General features: G+C 40.5%; 2 protein-coding genes across 2 annotated transcripts in view; both read left to right on the top strand.

Annotated features, from left to right (window-relative positions):
• Nucleotides 1-2752, top strand: part of LOC311035196 (L-amino-acid oxidase-like) — a gene marked incomplete at its 5' end in the record, with an annotated part of 35120 nt that extends 32368 nt beyond the window's left edge. Inside the window, 3 exons of the mRNA XM_084043275.1 lie at nucleotides 109-474; nucleotides 1372-1539; nucleotides 2411-2752. Of these exons, the coding sequence (XP_083899401.1) occupies nucleotides 109-474; nucleotides 1372-1539; nucleotides 2411-2687 (811 nt within the window). The 3' untranslated portion in view covers nucleotides 2688-2752. The remainder of the gene's footprint in view (nucleotides 1-108; nucleotides 475-1371; nucleotides 1540-2410) is intronic.
• A 683-nt stretch (nucleotides 2753-3435) lies between these two features.
• On the top strand, nucleotides 3436-12922 carry LOC311035197 (L-amino-acid oxidase-like; the record flags this gene model as incomplete). Its single annotated transcript, XM_084043276.1, has 9 exons — nucleotides 3436-3463; nucleotides 8310-8530; nucleotides 9274-9386; nucleotides 9642-9843; nucleotides 9928-9996; nucleotides 10164-10300; nucleotides 10961-11329; nucleotides 11823-11990; nucleotides 12572-12922. 9 exons carry the CDS (start codon nucleotides 3436-3438, stop codon nucleotides 12846-12848), a joined length of 1584 nt encoding a protein of 527 aa, XP_083899402.1. The 3' UTR covers nucleotides 12849-12922.
• Nucleotides 12923-18990: the final 6068 nt, after the last annotated feature.

Raw genomic sequence — 18990 nt, forward strand, 5'->3', positions numbered from 1 at the left:
GGAAATCATAATGATGTGTTTTACTTTAACGACAACAATGATGTTGAATGCTTTGCAGCATTATCAAATGGCAGCCATCTTGTTATTGAACTGAATTTGGTATTTAAGGTACTTTGAAGTGACTGGCGGAACGGACCTCCTCCCCCAGGCCCTTCTCACCACCCTCGATTCCACAGTCCTCCTTAACGCCAAGGTCAAACGCATCAGCCAATCAGCTACTGGCGTCATCGTGTCATATCAGGAAAGCGGCCGATCGTCTTTGACCGAAGTCTCTGCCGACTTTGTCCTGGTAACGACCACAGCGAAGGCGGCCCTGTTCATAGACTTCTGGCCTCCTCTCTCTTCCCACAAGATGGAGGCGCTGCGTTCAGTGCATTATGACAGTTCTACCAAGATCATCCTCACCTTCAGCAAGAAGTTCTGGGAGGACGATGGCATCCGGGGAGGGAAGAGCATCACGGACCGCCCCTCCAGGTTAGGGATGCACGATGAATCATTCATCATGACTGTATCGGACAATATTTATATGCTATATCGGTCAAATCTGTATTGGCTAAATAATCCGGATAACTTTTTGATTATTTTATAAATATGTTTGAATGTGAACCTGAAAAAGTCTTCAATCATCGTAATTGAAGGCTGCAGAATCAATCAGTGTTCTCATCTTTACTACATTTACATTGTTTGAACTAATGTGCATCAGTAGACCTATAATAAGTCACGTAATGAGAATGCAAGCTTGCATGATTTTTTGAATTCAGCATCTGCATTTATATAATCACAGTTACTATGTCCATGGTTCTCAAAGTGGGGTCCGGGGACCCCCAGGGGTCCTTGAGGTAGTTCCAGGGGGTCCCCAGCTAAATGATAGATTAGGCACCAAATGGTCCCTTATGGGTCTGTAACTCTGAGAGTGTACAAATGGAACCAAATGGACCCTAACGGGTCCATTTGGTTCCATTTGTACACTCTCAGAGTTAAATTGACATAGATTTTACAATGTAAATTGTGGTCCAAGTGATAGAATTGCCATTAAATGTGGGTCCGTAGCCTAATGCATGTCAAACTGGGGATCCTTGAAATTAAAATGGTTGAGAATCACTGCTAGAGCCGTAAAAAATCTTCTCTTATGGGGGTCCCTGGCATATCTTTTGAAATGGGGGTCCGCGGTCTAATAAGTGTCTATTTGGGGGTCCTTGGCACGAAAAAGTTTGAGAACCACTGTACTATGTGATAATAACAGGAATAAGGTAACCCTACTGGAAACTCGTTTTGCAATATCTATCGGTGTCTGTATCAGTGGACTTGGCCAGGCAATTAATCGGTTAACGGATACGGCCAAAATGTCGTCCCTCATCATCCCTACTCCAGATACATCTACTACCCCAGTCACGGCTTCCCCTCAAACGAGTCCATTGGCGTCCTCCTGGCATCTTACACCTGGTCTGACGACTCCACTCTCTTCCTGGGAGCGAGCGACGAAGAGCTCAAAGACCTGGTTCTCAACGACTTGGTGAAGATCCACGGAGAGCACATCAGGTACTGTTCTGTTTCACTCTGCTATTTTTCATGCTGTTATGTTCTACTCTACTATGTTCTATAACAGGGAGGGGGGGGGGGGCATTGTGATGCATTGTGTGTGTGTGTAGATATGCAAAAAATATTAGATTTTATAGGAAACATTCTTGTTTTTTATTTTGTTTTGTTTTGTTTTCTTCTTTTTTATTACATTTTTACACATTTTGAGTTTTTTCTTTCAATTTGCCCACGATAGTGATGCCAGGGTTCATGTGGTTAACATTGTTTTAATTCAATTGTAAAATTGTGATATCATCAAACATAAATATCAAGCATATCATTTGCCAAAAGGAAATGTGGTTAATTTAGTCTGACCAGAAGCAGGTATAAAACATATCCCCATCAGCCATGAAAATGAATGACCAGAGAGGGATGGATTTTGACGCATTCCTCCCCAGCAAATCAAACCCTATAATTCAGTGGTTTTCAGCCTGTTTCATGCCAAGGACCCCTAAATTGATATACATTTGGCCGCGGACCCCCATCGGAAAATGTTTTGTGCCAGGGACCCCCAGAAGCAAAGATTTGAGTTAAAAATGTTTGCTTTATATCAAATATATGTGTTCAAAGATATGCACACATTTTCAAGAATTTTCAAAAATAGCAGATCTACAAGCTCATAGCGCGGCACTCGGTGCCGCGTTATGAGCTTGTAGATCTGCTATTTTTGAATAGCCAAAGCTAAGTGGTTAAAATGATTGTGACGCTATGTTAACACATTTTGCTGGAGACCCCCTGGTACCCCCTCAAGGACCACTGGTGGTCCCCGGAGCACTGGTTGAAAACCACTGCTATAATTAATTCCGTTCTAATTCTACTCTGCTGCTACCAGGTCCCTCTGTACGGGAGTGGTGGTGAAAAAGTGGAGCCTGGATCCTTACAGCCTGGGTGCCTACGCTCTCTTCACCCCCTACCAGCACATAGACTATGCCAAGGAGCTGTTTGCCAGCGAGGGCAGGGTGCACTTTGCTGGAGAACACACCGCTCTGCCCCACGCCTGGATCGACACCTCCATGAAGACAGCCATCAGAGCCGCCAAGAACATCAACCATCAAGCTGCTCTACTGGACACCGGGTCGGCTGAAAGTCCAGTTCGAGAGGAGCTTTAGGGTTTCTGCTCTGTATAAATATATTTCAGTTCAAGAAAATGTATAAAGAAAGAAGATTCATATTGTGTGCGGGTCGCTGTATTGCTACTTTGGTGTATTTCGCTACTATTGTTGTATTTTATAGTGAAACGCATTGATTATGCACCTGCATTCATTGTGCTAAACAAATTAGCTTGTCTTGACCTTAGCTAAGTTCTGGGGAACTTGAAAAAAAGATATATTGCTGTTAAATTGAAATAAAAATGTATAAAGCATGTACTAAATGAAAACGAATAACTGTTTGTTTGCATCTTCACTATAGTTTAGGAAAATCCTATATTTTGATTTAAACACGTAGACTATTCTGCATTTTCTATTTCTTTCAGTTTTGATTCAGTTCATGATGTCATGAGTCACAAGGGGTGGTAAATGTAAATTCCCATAGAAAGGAGGTGTCATTCACTGCTGCCTTTTTTCGTTTTCCTCCTTTGTACATGTATAGTGTTTTGTATTTGTTGATGACATGTTTTATTGTGTTAATCTTTTATGCTATGTTTGTCAGGACTTTCGAAAACCAGGTAAGGACCCAATATGCAGAATAACAAGGACTCATAAAACAAGGTATAAACGCAAAGGGTTTTTACTGAAGATAAACTTAGGTACACCTTACAACAGGGCAGTGTCAATAGGACACGTAAAGCAAACAGATAATACAGCAACCAAACAGGTAAACTCAGGGTCTATATATAGACTAAGCACTGAATGGGGAATGGGAACAGGTGTGGAGAACAACACAGGTGAAACCAAGCAGTCATCAGGGCACTGGGCGAATGGGTGTGTTGGCAGTGCACAGACTATGGCAGAGCCAGAGGCTGTGACAATGTTGATGAATTGAATACATAGACCCCTTAACAGACAACGTCACATTGATAAGAACCAGTATGCGCGCAATGAAACCCATTCTATCAGGTCTCGCTGCTAGGACGTGCCTCACTAGCCATCACAGAAGAGGGGGTTGGGGTGTGCTGAAACCAGCGCACCCCAAAACAACAGGTTGGGAATTGCTTGCGTGAAACAATCACCTGTGCATCCAGTCTCAATGTTGGTAAACAAATGATTGGTCTATAGGACTGCAATCGAAACAAGTTCCCAGGACTAGCCTTGATGTCTGACCGTACCACGTGCTGTTTACATTTATCACTAATAAACTATTTAATCAATCAATCAAAGCCAACTTTTGTGTCATGTAGGGAAATTCATTGAAGCCGCATTCTAGGGTCAATTGCCTTGTGATCAACTCAAAGCAGAACAAAAAGGTTTTCCTTGCTCAGGTAGCAAGCTGATTCAGTTCATTCATGCCAACCAGGCAACCACAAGGTTTTGTATAGGGGAAGTATGAGAAAAACTAAATACACAATGGGAAATTACTGGGATATTTTATCTTTAACCACCCTCATGTCCTTATTCTGGCCTTGTCACAACAGGCGTGGTGAAAATATTATAGTACCTGCAAATGTGATCACGCATTATATTTCTGTTTGACAGGAAGTAATTAAGATTGGACTTTTAGGGGACTTTTGATGTAAAAATGCACAAACAATTTGGAGTTGAACATTAGTGAACGTTTAGGTCTTCTGATAATCTCTAATCTCTAAAGATGCACAAAAAGTTTGGGGTTCAAGATTCGTTGAACTTTGCCTGGCGTCAGCCTTGTAGGACAGATCACCTTGTCGGTTCAGAAATCAAACCTGTCCCAGATGACCTGAGAGTTCAGAAATGTTGGTCCTAAATTGAAACCATTCAATGCTTTATTAAACCAAACAGTAGTATTTAGAAATACATTCTTTGACAGCTGGGAAGCCAGTGTAAAGATCTGAGAACTGAGTGTGTGTGGACTCGAGCAGCAGTCCTCACAACTGCTACACACGCACGCACGCACGCACACACATACAAAATGCCCATTTGGCCGTGATTTAGCATGGATGCATATGCGGTACTAGTACAACATATCTACATGTAATGTCATTTAATCATTGCACGATCATGACCACTTTTTGTGTGTGACAGGCTCATTATTAGGACAGAAAATACACACAACAATCTTTATAACACACTGCTTGCCATGCCTATAGCTCAGTTAGTTAGTCACAAGGAAATAAGATCTGAGAGCAGATTAAGGCTTGTCATGACAGAGACTCTTCCTCCTGAATGTGTGCTGGGTTGGCTGATTGGGGTACGGTCACACATTTGCATGAGAAGTGTTTTAGCCAAAGCACGGCATCCGTTTCTCATGTTGCCATGTGGTCTAGTTCAGTCAGTGGTTCTCAACCTATGTGTCGGGACCCCCAGGGGGGTCCCCATATGATGTTGGGGGGGTCCCCCAGATGACAGTGAAGTGAAAGTTTAAGACCGTTTTAATACCCCCAAAAAAATTAAGAAAAGAATAGACCATGACTGCATCAAATCAACAAACTATAGGCTACAATGTAGTTTATAGGCTACATACTAGTTTATGGTGTGTGGACTTACTGAACATTGGCGTGTTTGGTTGACTGAAAGAAAACTACAAGCAAAATGCCTGCACACTAATTGGGGACAACCACCGCACTTCTTCCTGGCTATAGGCATTGTCTGTGGGTCTGGTCTGGGTCCAAAAACACGGTTGATCTGTCCGACAAAGTTCACCAGAAATTCCTTAAAAGTCCAATCTTAATTACTTCCTGTCAAGCAAAAGCATTTTTTTTTTGTTCTTTATTTACCCAGGGTAGTAGCTGAGCACAAGTGCTCATTTTCAGCAACGCCCTGCACATAGAAACACACAGACAGACAGACACATTAAAACCTGGGAGCTGACTAGTACAACCACAGTCTTATACTGTTGGCCACTACGCAGCTCCACTGGAGCAGTTGGGGTTCAGTGCCTTACTCAAGGGCACTTCAGTGGTGTTGGGGAAGTGGTGACCACTTCCCCACCCAGATTTTTCCTGCCGGTCCGGGTATTCGAACCGGCAACCTTCCGGCAACGAGGGCGCTCCTCTAACCTTTAGGCCACCACTGCCCCAAAACATAATGCGTGAGCACGTCGGCAGGTACTATAATATTTTCACCACATGTTCGCCTGTTGTGACCAGAATAAGGATGTGAGAGTGGTTAAAGTATATCCCAGTAGTTTCCCATTGTGTATTTAGTTTCATTATCCTCATACTTCCCCTAGCTATACTGTACTTTACAAGACCTTGTGGTTGCCTGGTTGGCATGAATGAACTGAATCCAGCTTGCTACTTAAGAAAGGAAAGGAAAACCTTTTTTTCTGCTTTGAGTTGATCACAGGGCAATTGACCCCAGAATGTGACTTCAATGAATTTCCAGCCCAGTTTGATATTACAATAAATACAATATATTAAAAATAAATTACATGACACGAAAGTTGGCTTTGATTGATTGATTGAATACTTTATTAGTCAGAAATGTAAACAGCACGTGGTACAGTCAGACATGCGATTTACAAATGAGTTTTTATACATTTGAAAACGTTCAACTTTTGGTACTTTAAGTACATTTTGATACCAATACTTTTTTACTTTTACTCAAGTACATTTTGAATTCCGGACTGTTACTTGTAGCAGAGTATATCTACATTGCAGTATTGATACTTTTACTTAAGTTAAACATGTGAGTACTTTTTCCAGCACTGGTTCTAGGGACTTGTTGTCATTGTGGTCCTATGTATTCAATGCATCAACATAAGCATAAAAGATTCACACAATAAAAAATGTCATCAACAAATACAAAACACTACATGTACAAAGGAGAAGAAGGAAAAACGGCAGCAGTGAATGACACCTCCTTTTTATGGGAATGTACATTTACCTCCCCTTGTGACAGATGACATCATGTGAACTGTCTACACAGAGGGTTTATAAAGGACAAGGATTCTGCTGCCATGTCAAATTTCTACACTCCTCTTCCTCAACACAAAGAGTAAGAAACCTTTCCATGCTTGATATTATGATTGTGTCTATAACTTGAGAATCGGGAGAAAAGCTTTATTTTTTATTTTTTTTAAATATATATTTTTCAATTATGCCGGGAAAATATATTTTAAAAGATCAAAGTGTTGACTATTAAAACATGTAATGGGTCAACATCCCACATTTTTTTTTGGGTGTCATCTCCATAAGATGGCATATCTGACGGAGTTGACATCTGACGGAGTCTGACGGAGTTGACATCTGACGGAGTCTGACGGAGTTGGGCGCTTCTTTTGGGCTCGTTTTCATAAACTTGGTTGCTTTTTTCTCGCGCAGAGAAGACTGCACGGACAAATCGCGAAAGTACAAAGGCACAGTAACAAACACACACGCACACACAGGACGTACACACACACGCACGTTGAAAGAAGGAAAAAGCAGCTATGAGTACCTTTTTGTGTGTGAGCGAAAGGGCAGTGATGTCCGGTTGAGGTGGAGATGGAGCCATTTCAATGGCCGGCGTTCGTTTTCGCTCGGCTTAAGTTGGCCGCACTCGGCTGAAAAGGACCAGTATGAGAGTAGACGGTAGACGACCGACCGACCGTACACCGACCGCCGCAAATGCTCTCAGTTGTATATTAGGATATATATAAATCCTTTAAGAATATATTTTCACCAAACTTTTTAAAAGATTGTGCTAATAAATAATAATTTGAACGTTTTGGTAGGACACGATTTGTCCCAATTCCCAAGAATGGACAGTATATTATGCAAGGACGGACAAACACACACACACACACACACACACACACACACACACACACACTCACACACACACACACACACACACACACACACACACACACACACACACACACACACACACACACACACACACACACACACACAAAGCATACCGTATGTGCAATTATGTGGATGCACTAATCTGTCACCTATACCTTTGATGTTATATTTTATGTTTCTCATGACAGCAGGGAAGAGAAGGAGACAGGATCTATTAGATGGGAATGATGGCTCCGTGTAGGACACAGTGGAGTTTATGTGAGTGTTTTGATCTGTCTGTCTGTCTATCTGTCTGTCTGTCTGTCTGTCTGTCTGTCTGTCTGTCTGTCTGTCTGTCTGTCTGTCTGTCTGTCTGTCTGTCTGTCTGTCTGCAGGGCATCAATTGACTCATTGTTGTTGAACTGACTCAGTGTGAAAGTATCACAAATGCTTCTGTTTTTTTATTTTAAGATGCACACCACTTTTTGCTTTCACACACACACACACGCACGCACGCACGCACGCACGCACGCACACACACACAATGTGACATTTTGGAAGTACTTAATAGAAGTTATCTATATTATATTTATATTTTTGTCATTATAAAGTATTGTTTAATTGCTTGTCCATGTCTTGACAATCAATTACATCAATGGAACAAAGTGTAAAAAAAAAAACACTGTTCAAAACACTGTTAAATATTACAGAATACAATAAAATGTTATGAAACTGTGTTCTCTTACTGTATACTGTAGGTACAGCATATTACTAGTAATTTTTTACACATGCAATGCTAAAAGTATAACACAAAAAAAGCTTGATGCCTTGGGCCCTTTGTGGTCCTGTGTATTCAATTCACCATGGTGTATGGTTCTGTGTACATCAGTTCCTCTGGCGGTGCTAGTGTTCACATCCAACCAGTGCAACGCAGTCTCCAATCTAAAAGAGAACCTGACTGCCTGCCTTCAGGACAAAGACTACAACCAGCTGCTGAAGATAGCAGAGGAAGGTCTGCCCCGCGCCACCACACCTCGACACGTTGTCATCGTTGGTGCTGGAATGGCCGGACTGACGGCTGCCAGCCTACTGGAAGACGCTGGGCACAAGGTGATGTATTTACATTTTAACTACATGAATCGATACAGCAGCATCCCTATTCGGGGGTGAACAGTTGGCAAATATAGCAGATCACAACGCGACGTGTTGTGAGCTTATAGATATGCTTTTTTCAGCAAAGATAACTGGTAGTATAGACCCCTGGGAGACACTGAAGTATAGGGCACAGCAGTGTTTTGTGGTGCCACAGGTGCGTTTGTTTGTTTTTTGGGGGAAGTCCAGAGGTTGGCATTACCAGACCTGAGGGAGGGGGTGTGGCGTTGGAGGAGTTCAGAGAGGTAGCGGGGGGGCCTGGTTGTTGACAGTGGTGGAAGAAGTACTTTTTCTTTTTTTTTTACTATCAATACTGCAATGCAGAAATACTCTGTTACAAGTAAAAGTCCGGAATTCAAAAGTACAAAAGTATTGGTATCAAAATGTACTTAAAAGTACCAAAAGTAGAAAGTACTCATTATGCAGAATGTCCCATTTCACAAGTTTTCAACGTAAAATAAAATGTATAAAAATCTTTTGAAAATAGCAGATCAACAAGCTCACAATGCGTCGCATCGCGACGCATTGTGAGCTTGTAGATCGGCTATTTTCAAATGGCCAAAAACATATATAGGTGGTTAATGTGTTTTGTAATAATAATCAACATCTACAAAGTAACTAGTAACTAAGAGTATTTTGGATTCTGTATTTTGGATATTGTGTTAACATAAGAAATGTCCAAACTGTGTCATGTGATGAAGGTAACCATAGTGGAGGCCAGTAACCGGACTGGAGGACGAGTGCACACCTACAGGAATGAAGAGGAAGGCTGGTACACAGAACTGGGTGCCATGAGAATACCCAACTTCCACAAGTAAGTACAGCATGAAAACTATAGCAGTAGAGGATGCAAAATAAAGAAGCAAATAAAACAATTAAAGGACGACTTAACCCATTTTCAACCAGTCTTCATATAATTGGTCCTCACTAATGCTCATTATAATATGACCAATTATATGACGATATTGAAAATGGGTGAATTGTTCCTTTAAGCACTAGAAGTAACTAGCCAGAACAAACCTTCTAGTTAACATTTACTTATCATCTATTCTTGCTTTTAAACACTCAGAATTGTTCAATTTTATATACAAAAACTGGGACTCAAGCTGAATAAATTCATCATGGACGATGAGAACACGTTTTACCTGATCAACGGGACTCGGAAGAGAACGTACGCCGTGAAAGCCAACCCTGACGTCCTTAAATACAACGTGAGCAGAGAGGAGAGAGGGAAGTCTGCTGATGCACTGCTACAGCAAGCTTTGGAGAAGGTATGGAGGATGAAGAGGGGGAGAGAAGAGAGGTAGATGGAAGGGAGGAGAGATGGATCAATTGACAATAACTTTTCTCTGCAGGTGAAAAAGGAAGTTAAAACACATGGATGCGAAGCAGCATGGAAGAAATACGACCACTATTCCCTCAAGGTACAGTAAAGAAAATATACTTAAAGTACCAAAAGTAAAAGTACTCATTTCACAAGTTCAGAATGTATAAAAATCTTTTCAAAATAGCAGATCTACAAGCTCACAATGTGTCACATGGCAACCCTTGAACGTGTAAAACATTTTTGTTTGTCTGCTTCTCCCATAAGGAGTACCTGATAGAGGAGGGTAATCTTAGCCGTGAAGCAGTCAGGATGATTGGAGACCTGCTGAACGAGAACAGCTTCATGTACACAGCTCTGTCTGAGATCATCTACATCGAATCAGACGTCAACGACAACACTGAGTAAGAACTTATGGAGAGAGAGAGAGAGAGAGAGAGAGAGAGAGAGAGAGAGAGAGAGAGAGAGAGAGAGAGAGAGAGAGAGAGAGGTGTTACCATGAAGCGAGATTATACCATAATCTCTCATTTAGAGACACAGAATTAGAAACGGGCAAACAGAGACATGCACAAAGAAAGGAGAGAAATAAAGTATTTTTTTCCAAAACAGTGTGGTTTGCAATTGAACCAATTGGCAACACTACCAGACTAGGTTGATTCTCATGAAGGCCATAGAAAGAGAAATTGAGTCTCAGCCTAGTTTTGAGGTGAAAGGTTGCTCTCCACCACCTTCACCTATAGATAAAACAAAATCCAAAACGGCAGTGTCCAGATTTTACAACCAGCTAGACAGTCACTGCACAAGCATTCGTTGATGGAATTGTGATATTCATGTTGGTTTTTAATTCAAATTCAAGAAGCACTTGAACAGCTTTGAACAGCCAAAACTGGTGGTTCTGTAATCAAAATGCTAACAAAAATACTGTAATTGGGCTTTAAATCAGATGCATTAATTTAGATTCAAATACAAAATACTGTCCTTTACTTGCCAACAACGATGTTGAACGCTTTGCAGCATTTTAAAAAGGTGTAAATCTTGTTATTGAACTGAATTTGGTATTTAAGGTACTTTGAAGTGACTGGCGGAACGGACCTCCTCCCCCAGGCTCTTCTCACCACCCTCGATTCCACACTCCTCCTTAAGGCCACGGTCAAACGCATCAGCCATCAGCCAGCTACTGGCGTCATCGTGTCATATCAGGAAAGCGGCCAATCGTCTTTGACCGAAGTCTCTGCCGACTTTGTCCTGGTAACGACCACAGCGAAAGCGGCCCTGTTCATAGACTTCTGGCCTCCTCTCTCTTCCCACAAGATGGAGGCGCTGCGTTCAATGCATTATGACAGTTCTACCAAGATCATCCTCACCTTCAGCAAGAAGTTCTGGAAGGACGATGGCATCCGGGGAGGGAAGAGCATCACGGACCGCCCCTCCAGGTTAGGGATGCACGATTAATCGCTCATCATATCTATAGCGGTCGATATTAATTAAACATGAAATATCGGTCAAAACAGATCAGCTAAATAATCCTGATTATTATTAGTTTGAATCGGAAGCTCTAAAAAGGCTTAATTCAACATGACTGAAGTCTACAGAATCAACGTGTGTTCTGGCCTGGGGAAACTTTCAAAAGGGTTTACCTGTAGAACAAATAAAAGTCATCAAGTTAGAAAACATTTAAGTAAAAATACATTTTACATCTTCACTACATTTAAATTGTTCTAATACTATGTGCACCAGTAGGCGTAATAAATCAAAATAAAGAATGCAAGCATGTTTTTTTTAGTAAGTTAGCATCTGTACCCGGAATCACAGTTATCCCTTTAACAGGGGTGAGGTGAACCCTACTGGAATCAATCAACTTGACCATACAATGAATCGGTTAATGGATATGAGCCAAAAGTTCAATATCATGCATCCCTACTCCAGATACATCTACTACCCCAGTCACAGCTTCCCCTCAAACGAGTCCATTGGCGTCCTCCTGGCATCTTACACCTGGTCTGACGACTCCTCTCTCTTCCTGGGAGCGAGCGACGAAGAGCTGAAAGACCTGGTTCTCAACGACTTGGTGAAAATCCATGGGGGGCACATCAGGTACTGTTCTGTTTCACCCTAGTTTACTCTATTCCATGCTGTTCTGTTCTGTTCTACTCCACTATGTTCTGGTAGCCTGATTATCAGACTGAAGCTGCGTGGAGCAGAATTACAACACCAGACCAAGAGAGGCAGTCCACTCAGAGAGTGGGCGGGGTCTATGGTATGGAACCAGGCTAATGTTCTGGGGCAACAAATTGCAAAAATATCTGATCTCACAATGTATTGTGACACATTGAGTAGATGTGCATTTTCGCTTTTTTAAAAACATTTTGCCCAAAATAGCGAATCCAGGGTTAACATGTCTAACTTTTTTAAAAGTTGTATTAAACTATTAAATTGTGATATTATATATTACAAACATAATCAATATATAAAGCCCATCAATCAATTTCCCAAAAGGATAATTATGCAATAATAGGGATAATTCAGTCTGACCAGAAGCAGGGATAAAATATAGCCCCATTAGCCAAAAAAAATTAATGACCAGAGTAGGATATGAAAAGCAGAAGCATGGATTTTGAAGCATCCCCCCCCACAGGAAATCAAACCTAATCAATAACATTCTAATATTCTACCAGGTCCCTCTGTACGGGAGTGGTGGTGAAAAAGTGGAGCCTGGATCCTTACAGCCTGGGTGCCTACGCTCTCTTCACCCCCTACCAGCACATAGACTATGCCAAGGAGCTGTTTGCCAGCGAGGGCAGGGTGCACTTTGCTGGAGAACACACCGCTCTGCCTCACGCCTGGATCGACACCTCCATGAAGACAGCTATCAGAGCCGCCAAGAACATCAACCATCAAGCTGCTCTACTGGACACCGGGTCGGCTGAAAGAACAGTTCGAGTGGAGCTTTAACCTATAGGGTTTCTAGTCCTTATAAATAAATTTCAGCTGAAGAAAATATATCGGTTGATCATGGTAAACTATTTTATTTTGATTATTTATTTTTCTTATTTATTCTGTAATTGTAAGCATTAAATGAGAACATCTCTGTCAGTCAGTCTGTCTGTCCTCATCTATATTTCTCCTCAGTGGGTTGACCAATCAATCTGAACTTGCACATTCATGGGCGTTGACCATTGGTATATGAAGGGAGTGACAAAGCCGATTCCTCACTCTCCCCAAATTCAAGCTGTTTATAGCATTTTCTGTGTACTCTTACTCAATTGAGACTGCTGTTAATGGACCAGTGTTGATTTTGTCGACTAAAACTATGACGAAACTGAAATAAAAACTAAGCTGTAAGACTAAATATACTGACAATTTTGTCAACAAATAAAAAACAGATTAAAATGTGAGGGAGGGACTAGTGGAGAAGATATCAAGTAGAACTAAGACAAGTCATTTTATGTTTGGCTGCACTTGGGTGTTGCGAAAAAAAAATTCAGCATGCAACCAAGTGTAAAATCAGCTATTACGACGCCAAAATCAGCCACAACTAAATTAACTGTAGATTTTGTCCACTAAAATCTTATATATATCAGTTCCTTGTCAGGTCGTCGTTTATTGTTAAGTGTGTGTATGCTAGAGTTTAGGCTTCCAGCCATCTGCATTATTTCTCAGTTTTGTTCTTGGTTTACCTGGACCATTTTATGGGAAGTTTAAGTTTGTTAATAAACCTCCTGAACTTTGATTCCTGCCTTGTGTCATACTGCTTTTGGGTCCTCTGAACTCACACCCTGACAGTACAACCTTACTCAAACTAAATAAGCTATGGGGGCAGGGTCATATAGACACAGCGGTAACAGGACACAGGTGCAATCAACAGACAAATCAAGAGACGATAGGCAGAGGGACTAACAGGACACAGGAGGAGATAACTAATAATCACCGGGAGGTGAGACAAGGCAGGAGAACAGTAACTAGGCAGACAGGAAAGCACAGAACAATACTACAAAATAAAGGTACACAACATCAGGGCAAAAGGCAACAACAGAGTAACAGAAATACAATTGGAACGATACAACAGAACAATGGCCTAAGCAGGCCTAAAGAACAGCCCTAAAAAGTCCAATACCATATTCGGGCAGTCAAGGGCTAAATAATAAAGTCAAAGTCCATGGCCCGAGGAGCGGGAGGGGATAGTGACGGAGCAGAGACAACCGACCGCTCCCCGAGTAGAGCAACGATGCAAAGATGCCCGTCAGCTCCCGAGACTACACCACCACCCTGAGTCTCACCCTGGGTTCCTCATGCCATTCCACATTCAGCTCATTACGTCAGTGGCGTAGACAGAACGTTAGCCGAGGCTGGGCCTCGGAAGTCGCGGGTGGGCACACATGTGTGGCCAGAATGTGCGCGCGCGCACACACGAACATTTGCGGTTATTAGCGGTCTTTGACACTTTTTTCGCGGGTTTGTGACGGATTTCGGATATCTACAGTATATATATATATAATTATATATTATATATATTATATATAAATATATATATATATATATATATATATATATATTTTTTTTTTTTTTTTTGGGTGGGCAGAAAAAACAAATGGGTGGGCCCAGGCCTACCTATGCCCACCCGTGGCTACGCCCCTGCATTACGTTTCAATAAATTGTTAAACTTAAGTAGAGGTGTGGTCTCGTCTCTTACTAGTGTAACTGTACATATGGTTTAACTTTAGTGTGGCTAACCTTCCCATGCACAAACTCATTACATCAAATAACAACCACAGCAGAAAGGTGCCATTTTTAATGCTTTATTTGTGTTGTGTTTGTGTGAACAGCAGACAAACAGTGATATGAACAGATAATAAATACATAGAGAAAAAAGCAAGCAAATGGTGCTGTAAGAGGCAGATCCATGTTTGAAGAGTATCCAAAGAGAGAATGAGGACAATTGTAACTGAATTATTAAGTTCACCTCTTTCAAGCTGTAGAATGCAGAGAGTTTCTAACTAATGGGCTGAGACCCAAAAGTGATCAAAGATGTTTAACAGTAGAGATGAGTGTTATCTCATTCACTGGTGGTGAGAATCTGGGATGTGAACACATTTTGTCATGCACTGACTTGACGTACGATACACAACACTACAAAATGACCATAATCAGTTTAATTATTTGTTATTAGTAAGTATACAAGAGTAGGTATTGTTTTGTTGGAATGGGGGGTATCGTGTCTTGGTACCAAACCCAGCATGATTCCTGTTCAGTTTCTTAGTTTGTACACGAAGGACATTTGAAAAAAACACGAAAAGGAAAACAAAGACAAAGAAAGGAAAATAATAAAAAAAAGACAAGAAAACTCAACAGGAAGAAGACCATTATGACAAAATAGTTCTAAAAGGGATATAAACATTAGTGTGATGAATTTAAGTTTTCATTACAGTGTTACGCAACTGAAAAGGCATTTCCATCATTTTAATATGAAAACAACATTCATGTGAATTACTGACACAAGGGCTAACTTGCAAAAAAAGAGAAGGCCCTGACTAGCCTCAAAACTTATAGTACTGTATGTCCAGGGTTCAATTTGTACAAAAAGAAAATGGCAGTAGCTAAATTAGCTAATCTACAAGCTCACAACGCGTTGCAATCCAGCACACTGTGAGCTTGTAGATGTGCTAAAAATAATTGTGAAATATTTAGAAAAATTCTGAAGATATGCCCAACGGCAGGCTTAATGTGGTTAAAACATTTTCAATTATGATATTATCAAACATATATCAAACAAAGAGGCCTGGATTTCTCCCTCATCCGCGCCAGGCAAACTGAACTCTGAATATGTCTGACTCTCCATGGTTGGGGTACTATAGTTGCTTTTAATTCCAGTGTTAACCAATGAGTCGGCTATTACAAGTACAGCTTATCTCTAATGGTGGGGTATGGACCTGGACGCAGTATTCTTGGGTCATTCGTGACATAATTAAAAGCTGTTGGTTGGGTTAAGTACTGGCATGTCAACATTAAATCTTTCCCCACAAAATATGTGCCAAGTACCTTTACAGGAATTGTAAGAAAAATAGTGAGAGATTCCAAGGCATCCTTTTACAACAATCAATACAAAAAACTATATCAAACTAATTCCAACAATCAGTGCAGGAAATTATCAATCAAATGCCAACAATCAACAGAAACAATCAGCAATCATGATAGACAAAATGTATAAAAAAGTGGGCACTTCATAAATTCAATGTACATGATGGAACACAATTAAATGGTGAGGTAAAAAATAACAATATAAATTAAATAAATACATGAATAAATGCATAAATCAATTAATTTACTGTACATTAATAACATAAATACATAGCATACAATGCACTGCAAAGGTGGGGCCATTGTAAAAAACAGAATCTTTAAGTTATTGGTTTGCCATCTATTTAATTAAAGCTTGCTATATTTGACTAATTATAGATCCAGATGAGAGCTGTACAAATTCAACACCACTTAAAAGGGATAGTTCACCCCAAAATGACTTGTTTTCTATTGATTACTCTCCCCATAAAGCCTTGAATTCTTGGAGATTTCCAATATTTGATTAATTGATTAAAAACTAAGTAAATAGTAGGCCGATAATTTGTAAACCCGAAAATAACTCTCACAGTGTAATGCAAGGAGGACTGCATTGAGGAGAGTTGTTTTGGAGTTTATACATTATTTTTGTCATTTTAACATTATTGACATTATCTTCCTGTTAGTGCATTTGTGTCTTTACTAAGGGCTCTGTAATGTTAAAGGGGAATATTGCCCCACGGTTTTCTTACCTTTTCTATGATGTTATGATATCCTAGGATGAATGGTACAGTAGAAACATTTCATAACTCCATCCCGGGTCCACCACAGTTAAAAACACGCACCTGTGGTCCTTGTGCTAAATTGTGTATTTTAATAGTTTTTTTTTCTTCTTTTTTCTTTTGATCTGACGTTCATAGTGACAGAACCCTATGCAACGTGATTGTCTTGAATGCGCTCCTACTGGCAGTCTTGCTAGACGAGATTGAAATCTCCATATTTTGCGCGTTTATTTCGTGCGTTTATAGCTGTGGCGGACCCGGGATGGAGTTATGAAAATGTTCTACTGTACCATTCATCCTAGGATATCATAACATCATAGAAAAGGTAAGAAAACCGTGGGGCAAAATACCCCTTTAATGCTCTTAGCATTGTTGTTGTGGTTAATAATAATAATAATAATAATTGTACTTTGTTCTGTAAATGCAACTCAAAACCGTGTTTGTTTCACGTCTGCAGTTTGCTGTAGCTCTACTTGGGTCGATTATGTTTCAAATGACAGGAGTGCGTTGTTATGCATCAAAGAGATTAGAACAATGACAGAAACGACAGGCATGCTTCCTCTAGGTTATTCTCACGTAACCAGGCGATCAGAGGTCTAAATTCAATGAACAAACTACTCCCACTGCTTTGAAAACCAGTCCTGATATTAACCCCGATATGAAAGACCACCCTAACGTGTTTAGCCTATTTATTTGAATTTAGATCTCTGATCGCCAGGCCAGCTTCTATAGGTAACATTCTTAGGGGGGATGATTAGAAAACATTCTATAATAGAGTGAGTTATATTGGCGAGCAACAAACAGTATACATCTAGGATCCACAGCGTTCCAGAACCCTCGGCAAATAACAGAATTAAATGTCATCCGAGAATTTGGCTACACCCCACTGAGCATTTTTGGGGCTATTAGACGTCTAAAATACGTCTAAGGGCTAGGCTAAAACCGGGTTATAATTGGTCTAAAAGTGAACGTTTTTTTCAACGTCTATTCTTAGCCTAGACGTTGATTAGCTGTTTTTTAAGCGTCTATATATAGACCGTCTATATCATAGCCATTGAAATGACGTCTATAATATAAACGGTCTAAATAGACGCTTAAAAACAGCTAATCAACGTCTAGGCTAAGAATTGACGTTGAAAAAACTTTCACTTTTAGACCAATTATAACCCAGTTAGACGGAGGTCTAATAGACGACTATGGCTCACTGGGACTGTTATCGTTTGTTTCCATCACTGAGATACTGGGCTAAGGACAGGTGTGAAAACAGTACTGACCAATATGTTGATCCTTTTCATCTGTAATATCATTTACATATTTTCAAATATAGATGTTGGATTTTATAGATTTCTTCACTCTAAGCTGATTTTACAAGAACAAAAAAATAGAATAACACTTGAACCAAGCATACACGATAGATGCAATATGCTTTATCAATCAACCAACACATTCAGTCAATGTCAAGCAATCATGTCTATTGATGAATCTACTGTCAATACAATGAATACTAGAATACAGCAGAACAGCACATTCCTTAATCAGACATTCCTAATATACAAATGCTGGACAATGGCTTAAGATAGGTCTTTGCCTTATGGGTCTATGTCATCAAATTTTAGCCAAATTGGAAAGTGTCCAAAACCTGCAAATGAAAATAAATTCGATGCATTATCCTACTTCAAATCCAGTCCTTTTATGCAAAATTGTTTGAAATACATTTTTTATATTTATTTAATACCATTCCGGCACAAATTAAACTAAACTGTGGTGTGCGGCAATGCACTCTGGGATATCCCAGGAAATTTTAAGAATAGACCTCTTTTAGTCCATTGTCCCAATGTCTTCTCTTATATACAGGATAGGAAGGCAGAGTGACATCCATTTGGTCAATCTTTTCATTCATCTGTTCCCCCTGCCTCTCTATCCTCCTTTCTATTTTTTCATCCCTCCATTTATTTTTAATCCCACCACCACCCGACACCCGTCTATCCATCATTGCAGGAAGTATTTGGTGTGGAAGCAGCAGCAGCTTCCTGTAAGACATCACACCTCCCATGCTTTCTCTACAGCCTTCCATTCTTCATGCCTTCATCACTTCTTTTCCTCCTCCACCCACTCATCCTTCCCAACCATCTCCCCATCTCCTCACATGTCCATCTAGCCCCATCTGGAACCTCTCCCTCCGCTATATATCTCAGAGATGAGGTCCCACATAGCTCGGTGCCTGTCGGGGGGGGACACCGGCTAATATTTTCCACTATGCA

Source organism: Gymnoscopelus microlampas (assembly GCF_963454915.1).
Source record: "Gymnoscopelus microlampas genome assembly, chromosome: 19".
Taxonomy (NCBI): domain Eukaryota; kingdom Metazoa; phylum Chordata; class Actinopteri; order Myctophiformes; family Myctophidae; genus Gymnoscopelus; species Gymnoscopelus microlampas.